The sequence below is a fragment of the Peromyscus maniculatus genome, chromosome 1, assembly GCF_049852395.1.
Source record: "Peromyscus maniculatus bairdii isolate BWxNUB_F1_BW_parent chromosome 1, HU_Pman_BW_mat_3.1, whole genome shotgun sequence".
NCBI classification, from domain to species: Eukaryota; Metazoa; Chordata; class Mammalia; order Rodentia; family Cricetidae; genus Peromyscus; species Peromyscus maniculatus.
Window position 1 is genome coordinate 164,526,645 of NC_134852.1, and position 10,267 is coordinate 164,536,911.

Consider the following 10,267-nt stretch of genomic DNA (forward strand, 5'->3'; position numbering starts at 1 on the left):
AGTTGATGGCTACTGGGAGAGGGGGCACACACCATACAACTCCAGTGATAGGACATTCTGAAAAGGTAAAACTACCAAGACAATAAAATAAAAGGACAACTGTCAGGGTTGAGAAAAGAGGGAAGAGAGAGATGCAAGAGGCATGGTTTTCTTCAGTGATGTAGCCCTAGGTAGACTGACCAAACTCTAGTGCAGTGGTTCTCAACCTGTGGGTCTCGACTCCTTTGGGGGTTCAAATAACCCTTTCATATATCTGATATTCTGCATATCAGATAGTCTCATTACAATTCATAACAATAGCAAGATCACAGTTATGAAGTAGCAACAATTATGAAATAATTTTATGGTTAGAGGTCACCATAATCTGAGGAACTGTATTAAAGGGTTGCAGCATTAGGAACATTGAGAACTATTGGGGTAGTGGATAGTTTCAAATCCATGTACATTTTGGTAGTGCTAATTTTGGACTTGGGGTCTATGAAAACAAAAATAAGAAGAGGGGGAGGAAGAATGGAAGGAGAAGAGGAGGAGGACACATGAGGTTGTGAGAGATCCAGAAAGAGTTAAATGGGCTTGTGGGTGTGGATATGATAAAAAATACTTTGTATTTGTGTGTGAAACCCTCGAAGAATAAAGTAAACACTAAGTTTTACAAAAGAAAAGCAATGTGGAAGATAGAAACAAATTATTTTTTTGGAAGATTATGGGTGGAAGCTAGATAGGAGTTTATAATATCTGTCTTGTAAGTTGGGTCTAAAGTGATGGCTTTGCAATTTCTGCATACATTGCTAGTAGTGTCATAGTGACAAGACATGGCATCTCCGCAGACATCTACACCTCTGTCAACAACTTTTCTCCCTGCTCCAGGGCTTTGGGGTGACATTCTCTAGTTGCAGTTTTATAGAAGCTATTTTTTCCTGCTCCTCTCACACTCCAAGAGCCTCTGATTCTGGTAATGTCTATGACAGTCTAGCTTCCCTAAACTAGCCTCAATTCATTAATACACCTTGTAATCCTCAGAGGGTCTCCATCCTTCTCAGTGCTGTGCCTCAGATCCAAATCAAATAAACCACAACACAGGACCAGATGATACCAAATGTTGGAGATGGGGGAGAGAACCTCTCTCATTTGTTATAACTGAAATATGCAAAATAGTAATTACCTTGGAAGAATTGTGGTGGATTTTTACAAAACTAAATATTGTCTTAGTATAGATTCCAATTATACTCTTTGGCTGGTTGGTATTTGGCCAACAGTGTTGAAAATGTGTGTCATAGAAAAACCAAAACACAGAGGTTTTGTAGCAGTTTTATTCATAAACACTGAACATTGGAGGCAAATGAGATCTCTTGAAAAAGAAAGTAAATAAACAAATTATGGTAAATCCATGCATCACTATGCAGTAATGAATATAAATGAGCTATATATGCAGGCAACTTCAACGGGTCATTGATAGTCTTGAGAGGTAAAAATCACACTACTCCACTTATGTGACACTCTGGGGAAGGTAGAACTACAAGGACTATGATGAGCTAGATGATTACCAGCATTCGGGAAGAGGAAAGGACAGAGCAGGGACTTGGAAGGACAGCCAAAGGACTCTGTAGATACTTTAGTAGATGTGGGACATTACACATGTGCTGAATCCAGTAAGTGGCACACTGTGAAGTTTAAGTTACCCAATTTTACGAAATAATCCAGGAACTCAAAGGCTCAAAAGACAGCATGAATATGGGATATCCCAGGAGAATTTATTTTTTGTGTAACTACTCCAGATGTTTAAGGAATCTCACCCAATGTGTGTAGGGTATGTGTAGGGTGGGTGGAAGACCTGTCTCAACTTTGGAAAAGAAAGGCATATGTCAGATTAAAGCAAAAGGAATTGCACAGGTGCATATTATTTAGTTGATAAAATGTTATTTCTCATCCAAGTACAGATGAACAATTTTGCTATATATGCTATTGCTCTGTATCTATCATCTATGTATTTAGGCATATATCCATGTAGCTACAAATATCTATCTATTATATGTCTTTATAATATATATACACATTTATATGTATATATATATGAATTTACGGCTCTGGATTTATAACTATGCATTTGTTTATCTATATCAGCTAATTATCTATGGATCTCTATCTATGTATTTATCTATTCACATATTATACCTATGTATATATCATCATGTATATATGCATTATGTATATATCTACCTATATATGTATCTATCACCTATGTATCTATGTGATTATCTATGTAGCTACTATCTATGAATCTATACTTTATATATGTATGTATGTATATACGCATGTATATATGTATGTATGTATCTATCTATCATCCATCTGCATGTCTATATAATCTCTGTATTTATCTATCTATACTCTGATTAATCAATTAACTAAATGACTGAGATATGGTAAGCTCCATATTTCCCACAGTTGGAATGGGGATTTATAGAGATGCACTGAGAAGAGGCAGAAATGGTCTGTGTAGTTATGAATCAGATTTGGTAACATCCATGATAATTCTGTAATTTATTGTAGATATTGTTATTAATAACAAAAAATAAAAAGAAGACATGAAAGTGAGATAGAGATAAGGGTCCTAGAAAAGTTGAACGAAGGTGGCAGTAGATGGATATGATCAATATGTATAAATGTGTGAGACTTTCAAAGAATAAAAATGTTATTCTTTTTTGGGGGGGGGTTTCAAGACAAGGTTTCTCTGTGTAGCTTTGGAGCCTGTCCTGGATCTCGCTCTGTAGACCAGGCTGGCCTTGAACTCACAGAGATCTGCCTGGCTCTGCTGGGATTAAAGGAGTGCACCATCACCACCTGGCTAAAAATGTTATTCTTTAAAAAGGAAAAAGAGAGTAAATGCTCTCCAGTCCTAAGGATCTTGACTAGGCATTTCTACATCCTGCTGATTTACACATTCCATATCATACCATGTTCTATGGTTTGTCTTAATATAAGTGAAGATAGGTTCCATAGCACAGCCAAACTCTATAATACTGGAAACACCACTTTCATACTCACAAATGAAGCCAGCAGTGTGCATGGCTATGAGTGATCCTTTAGAATCGAATACAGGAGATCCCGAAGACCCACAATAAAAAATGTTGTCCCAGGTAAGCACACCAGGTTCATGGACTGTTTCTTGGAAACTTCTCTGGGTGTACATATAGACATACTGTGGAGGGTTACTGCCACCCACTGCTTCTCTTTCCTGAATGTGCTCATCTTGAGAAACCAGAACACAGCCATCACTAAGCTTCTCTTTTGTATCAGGATGACCAATCATATAAATCAATCCACTGGATGGTACAGGAGCTATTCCATTAAATAGCCCTGCAGGGACTTGTTGTTCATTTTCTTCCAGTTTCAGGACAGCGAAGTCAAGGGTTTCATCATATATCTCAAACCAAGATTCAATGGAAAAGCAGTTGTCTTCATTTGCATCAAATGTGACTTTTGCACATTGACTAATTTTTTCTGCCCACTTACTTAGCTCTGTGCCTTTACCCACAATGTCATTTATCATATGCATACAAGTGAAAACATACAATCCTGTAAAGACGAAGCAGGTGGCATAGCCCTCATTTCCGTTGTTGTTCCAAACTATGAGCCCAACTGAGTCACTGAACTGTGAAAGAAGTTTGAGCACTCTAGTTGGGGTGGAGTTTTTTGTCAGTTTCCTGAAGTTTGCTCTGTGCATTTCAAATGAGGAAGTTTTCTTACTTTGTTTTACACTTTCTTCCTTGATGTATGCTCTGAGTTTTTTACACTCTCTCTTCAAGGTGGGATACTCGTTCACAATGTATTCTTTTAACTCATAGTAAGATGGCTTCTCTAAGTCAGTGAAGTCTGCTGCCTGAGAACAACTTTTTCTCTCAAACTCGACCTGAAAGAGCTTGTCCTCTAACTCATCAACTGGCTGGGTGTTTTCTATGATGGTGTCCAGGTCATTAATGAGCTTCCAATGGTCACTCTCCACAAAGGAGTGAAACCTGCCATCCTTCCTCAGAGTATCCTTAATGCTCTCTCCCTTGAAGCCATAGATACAGAGTTTGTTCCCCTCTTGGTGAAGATCTCTGCACTTGAGAATCCTTTCGTTCCTCTTCCCAACTGCGTGAATGTAAAATTTGACGCAGTCTGCATACACCTGGTCCTGTGAACCAAACACTTGCTTACTTTCTCCCTGCTCACTTTCGGTTTTAGAGAATGTAATGATCACGTGGCTGCCTTCTGGAAAACAGCAGAGAGGCATGCCAAGATTTATATACCCTTTGATTCCTTCTTTCCCATACACCAGCATTTCTTTGCCTTGTTGATTTTTTATCTCTTCTTTGACAGCATCGAGAGTGTTGAGTGCTGTGTATAAGCTATCTGTCTTCCTATGTGTGAGCAAGTATTTCATTTTTTCATTTTTCTTGTGATTTCCATCTAAGGTGATGCTAACTGTCTTATATGGGGAAGTGATCTGATCTTGCCGACATTTCTTAGTTGAATATGCCCATTGTTCCTGTGTGTTGGTTTGCTCATTTGCTCTTTTTCTAGATTCCACTTTACTTTGATCAATATTGCAACCACTCTGTTCTCCTTTGGGGACCTAAAAATAAATGTTAGATAATCTAATGTTTCCATTTTTGTGTGTATGCAAATTCACAGAATTCCTGTGGGAAACTCAGTACCAACCTCAAAAGACCAATGAGTAGAAATACTCAGAGTTTAACTTGGAATCCAAAATACAAGCTCAACTTCCTATCAAATCAGTCAGATAATCTCCTCACATTGTGTATGGTACATTTCCCAACCAATAAGAGAAAAGTTATCCAGATATTTTAAATATGCTAACTTCCTGATGGAGCATTTTAGGTCTTGCTTATTATTTAAACAATAGAATTTTCATCTTTGCCAAGCACAGTGGTATATTGCACTGGCAATTGTATTCATTTGTTTGTTAATGTTTTTCTGTTATACAGCTTCATTGTGTATGCAAGGCCTCCCTGGAACTCTTCAGTTAGTCCCTGTTGGCCTCAAACATGTGATTGCCTTGCTTATGTCTTCCAGTGCTGGGATTTTAGAGATACCTCACCGTGCCAGGCTTTATAATTTTTAGTTTAAAAACCTCAAAATCAGAAAGAGTTCAGTGCAATGATTTAGTATCAGGTATTCAGCACTAATACTAAAAAGATCATTAATTAATTATTTGCTCATAAAAATAGTTATTTTTGGTAATTGATACCTTGACTCACCCAGCATCTAACATGCAAGAACCCACCACAATCCATCATTACATCAATATCCAAATCCTATGTGGAATATTCTTTCACATTATCTGAATAGATGATGCTGTGACTGGTTTTATAAAGAAGCTGAATGGCCAATAGCTGGATAGGTGCAGTTCTGGCAGGACTTTCAGACAAAGAGAACATGAAGAAGAGGAGGAGTCTAGAGGTCTTGAGGAGACACAGAAAGAAGTAAAATGAAACTTGCCATGTTTAAAAAAAAGGTACTGCCATGTGTCAGACTGTAGATAAGAAATATGGGTTAATTTAAATTGTAAGAGTGAGTGACAACCTGAGCTATCAACTAAGCATTTATAATTAATAAGAAGTCTCTGTGTGGTTATTTGGGAACTGGCTGGTGGGAAAGAAAAGTCAGTCTACCAATGGTGATCCAGTGTAGGGCTGGAATTTCCTCATAAGACCTATAAAAGCTTAAAAAAGATCCTAAGCACACAAAAACAGAGCCAAATGCCTCCTCCTGATAACCACATTTTCTCAGGTAGACTTGGTGCTAGTGGCAAAGAGCTGCTCAGCTCCTTAAAGAGGCAGCTTCCTGGATCATTGCTATCAGCAAACATGGGTACAGCTCTTTTAAGAGGCCCTGCTACCAAACACTTAAATGGGATTTATGAGTAGTGGGTGGCAGTGTGGACTCATCAACTTCCCAGAGCTGGGGTGGTAAATGTGGCTGCCACCAATACCACTGCCACGAGGCTAAGCTCCCATGGAACCAACAGGGGAGGAGTCAGCAGCCAATGCCTCGTGTCAACACATGAGCTAAGCTGAGCCATGATGGCAACTAACATAGCAGTTTAAGATTTGTCTCATGTGAGCAAAAAACAATACAGATAAAGACAGATCCAGATGGAAAAAACTCTAAACCGGCTACAGTGTGTTTAAAATATACATAGGCTTGGGAGAGAAAAGATGATATATACAGTCATAGAATAAAAAATAGTGTAAAATTAATGAAGTCCTTAAAAAAGGAGTGAAGGAAAATTTTATATGTATGTATGTATGTATGTATGTATGTATATGTGTATATATGCCATGTAAAGATAGGAAATACACAGAGAGTCTGTATTCTATATATTATTGTGTTGTCTTTAGATTTCCTGATTGCTAATGATGGAACAACAGCTAAGACACATTGGATTATGAAAACTGCTGGATTAAACCAACCTATATATTCTAAAAATATCTTGACTTCAAAGTGGAAATCAAAAGGTATGTTGTTTTGCGGGGAGAGGTTATGCTTTTATTTCCATAGGAAATGAGAGGCTATGAATTCATTTCATGTTGATATGGATCATGTTTGATTGGGGAAGACCCCCCCAAAATCCTGGCTACAGCCATAAAGAAATAAACCTAGGAAAACTACAAAACATGTAATATATATTTTACAGAAGAACTTTGGATGACTGTCCAGACAGCCAGCTGTTTCTGTCAACTCTTAGTTTTGGAAGTCATTTGCTCTACACTTCCTGTTTACTTGGATATAATTATATCCTTCTCAGGTTTTTGATGGGATTGAAGACTAGATAGTTACAGTAACAGTTCTCCCTAATCATGGCAGAAAGAAAATTAGGTGCAAAACTCTCCACTCTTGAGGAGAGGAGAGCTGATGAAGTATTTTCTCTATTTTGCCAAATACAAATGGACTGGATATTGTAACTGTAATTCTTACTCGATAACTGTTTTGTTGTACATGATTGTACTTTGTTAAGGTTAAAACTTTCCTTTTTAATTGGACAAAAAGGGGCAAATGTGGAATATTCCTTTCCACTATCTGAATCTGTGTTGCTGTGATTGGTTTTATAAAGAAGTTGACTGGCCAATAGCTGGACAGGTAGAGGTTAGGTGGGACTTGCAGACAAAAACAGAGCTTGAAGAAGATGAGAAGGAGTCTAGGAGTCTTGAGGAGACATGGAGAGAAGCAAGATGAACTTGCCAAGTTAAAAAATAAAAGGTATCACCATGTGGTAGAGCTTAGATAAGAAACGGGTTAATTTAGGTTATAAGAGTTAGTGACAAACTGAGCAATCTGCTGAGCATTTATAATTAATAATAAGTCTCTGTATGGTTATTTAGGGAGCAGTTGGTAGGACAGAGGTGATCAGCTGTCTAGATGGGAAATACCTACAATAAATGGGGAAGAAAAAGACATCCCTGAACTTTTGATAAACATATTGACATACTGAACATTTTCTTTTTGAGTTCCTTTCCTATTATCACATAATAACTAGCAAAGGAGCTGATCATGTGAATGTTAATACTGTTTCCAACCATCTCCCACTGGCCTATGCATTCTTTTTTGTAAACTTTGTGCCCACAATTTCTATTTTTATAAGATGTTATCTGAAGGACTGGGGAAGTGTGGTGGTTGGATTAAGGAGGACTGATTCAAACAATGTAAAGCGAAAGCATCTGCCTCCTGTGTTTGGAAGGTTCATTTTCCCTAAGTCTTGTTATCATGAAAATGATGCCAACAGTCACCGTTCATATTCCAGCAATGATACACACTGGTAGTAAGGATAGCAGTGACAAAGCATGGTAAAGATTAAACCTGTTGTCATTTGAAATAACACTAATATTCCCAGATTTAGAGATTAAGAAGAATGTAAGATAACATAAATTTACTCTGGCCATTCCTAGAAATTCCCCTAAAGCATGCCTGCAGTCTAAGTGCTGTCACCAGCAATATTGTTGTCATGCTGTGTAGAGTGCTGTAAAGGATTTTCAACTTTCCAAAGACATTTGGGTCAATTTAGATACTTTACCCTGTGAGTGTGTGGTGTTGTGGTTATTGCTATTGTTTTTTGGAACATTATACAGCCCTGATTCAGCAGGAATGTGAAAATTCCCTTCCTGCTTACAGAGTGCTGGGGTTACAGGTCTTGCTTAGCCTGAAACTTTTAAGAGAAAGGGAAGTAGTGTGTGTGGTTATCAGATTACTGCTCTAAAATAGAGCAAGACAGAGACATATCCAGGCTTGACATGGATTTTCTAGCTATTTGGGTCTTCTGGCTTTCTGGAACCTGGATAAGAAGAAATATGGCAGAGGCTTTGAAGCAGCATCCTCAAATGCCTGTCAATACTCAACCTTTTTGGTATGTTCAAGTGAGCTTTATAAATACAGAAAAGGGTCATTTTTATAGCCAAGCCTGGAGAGTAGTAGGAGTTCTGATTTCACATCAGAAAATTTACCCAAGTCTTCAGTTTTCCTTCCAGCAACTCCCGTTTCTTCCTCTCCGTAAAAGAACAGCAAACACAGTCTTCCTCATTTGCCTAACAAGATCACAGTAAGAATCAATATACAAAAAAGAAATCATTTTATAACTCAAGTAGTATAAGACTATAGGTTGTTCTGATTCAATAAATCATCTGTACTCAGAACATTTCCATGCTGTGAATTAGTGCTGTTTTCATTTTCCCAAAGTTTACCTTGCATTTGATATTTTTGTTATGATTATTATTGCTGTTGTTTTAGGCAAAATTACAGTAGTTTCCCTTAAGTAAAAGACTACTTTAATGTGATTTAAACTTGAATTACAAATCCCTTCCCCAATTCCGTGCACTAAAATAGAAAGAATCAGGTAAATGGGGATGATTTCACAATACACAAGGAAGCAGATTCCTGGCAGGAAGAACTATGCAATTTAGGACCAAGTATGGCCAAGTCTATTATGTGTATATTTTGTAGCAAGATATACAGACATACCTGAGAAGAATGGTACATGGTTTTCACGGTTCTCCTTATATTACAAAGGTTGCTCTGTGACCTGCAGATGGTCCACCTGAAACACTAATTTCAAAATGATTCAATGTGTGGCAGAATCTATAGAGAGGAAATGATTAATTAGGGTCCGTCCCGTATCACACGTTAGCTCTGGCCTTGTTTGCTCCAGTATGCTAAATTAGGAAGCAGCTAGCTAACTGACCAAGCATAACCAAAAAGAGAGTATTCTGTGTCAAGCACTACCCTAAAATTTTTTAACAGAAATTACCTCTAATTGTTAGGCCCACAATGATCATGAAAGCAGGCTTTCCTTAGATTTTGTTTGGGGGAAAGAATACCATCGACAAGAGACATGACATGCCAAGCCTAGAAACTGAAGTAAAAACCAAATTCAAACACAAACAGAAAAACCCCGCATAGCAGTTTGCAGTCAGGGAATTCAAAGGTTTTTCTACCTACCTTGATGTCAAACCCTGGTTTTCCTTTAAGATGAAGGTAGTAAAGCTATGGTAAATTTGCAGAGCAATAAATAAGTAGGCAGAGAACTTGGTAGTATCCTGAAGACAAAAGAAAGAAGGAAAAATATCAAAATAAGATCTGGAAAAAATATCCAAAATGATAGCTTAAATGACTGCTTCAGTTTTTTTTTTTCTGTTCAAAGAGGTGTTCTTCCCTTTTTTTTCTTTTATTCTCTCTCCAAAAGAGAACATTTTGAATTAAACATTAAAATCTTTATTAGAGCTAAATACCACCAGAAAGATCTATGTTTCTTTATTATCTCACCATCTAGACAATACCCATCATAGGGCAGACCCTTCTGGTACATTCATAAAGAAAGATACATTCATGGAATGGGAGGAGGAGACCTGTGATGTGCTGGGCCATATTCCAAAAGCTTTTCCCCAAATAGGTCACACAGCTCTTGCAATCTGAGATGGGTAATAATAGCCCCATATTAGCCATAAAACAGAACATTTTTTGATAGAAAAGACCGAAGAAGGTATCATGAATTTCCAAATATGTATCACATGGCTAGTAAGTAGTGTTCTCTCTTTTTGAACATCTATTTTGTCTTTCATTTAATAGGTGACAGAATCATCATGACATTTAAAACCCGTCACTTTCCATCTCTAGAAATGAAGGACTTTATCTTCTACAGTCACAATGCCAATTTATCTATGCCAATAAAAATAAACAGAGACATAGAAATCATCTTTAGTTAACCATTTTA

At 37.4% G+C, this 10,267-nt stretch overlaps 1 protein-coding gene across 2 annotated transcripts; it reads right to left on the reverse strand.

Annotated features, from left to right (window-relative positions):
* Positions 1 to 1,298: 1,298 nt before the first annotated feature.
* On the reverse strand, positions 1,299 to 9,649 carry LOC102927805 (serine protease FAM111A-like). 2 transcript variants are annotated; one of them, XM_006996764.4, is made up of 4 exons: positions 9,496 to 9,649; positions 9,019 to 9,102; positions 8,505 to 8,585; positions 1,299 to 4,618 (listed from the first exon to the last, which is right to left on the reverse strand). In XM_006996764.4, the coding sequence occupies exons 2-4, from the start codon at positions 9,034 to 9,036 to the stop codon at positions 2,897 to 2,899; spliced, it is 1,821 nt and encodes a 606-aa protein (XP_006996826.1). In that variant the 5' UTR covers positions 9,037 to 9,102; positions 9,496 to 9,649; the 3' UTR covers positions 1,299 to 2,896. The 2 variants fall into 2 exon arrangements, with proteins under 2 accessions (XP_006996826.1, XP_076416496.1); XM_076560381.1 differs by having other exon boundaries at positions 9,019 to 9,135.
* Between the last annotated feature and the right edge of the window lie 618 nt (positions 9,650 to 10,267).

Coding starts and splice junctions, on each gene's coding strand:
- LOC102927805 (XM_006996764.4), bottom strand. Junction 4,619..8,504: donor AAGGAAAACTGAAGACTTGG/GTAAATTTTCTG, acceptor ATTTATTTTTAG/GTCCCCAAAGGAGAACAGAG.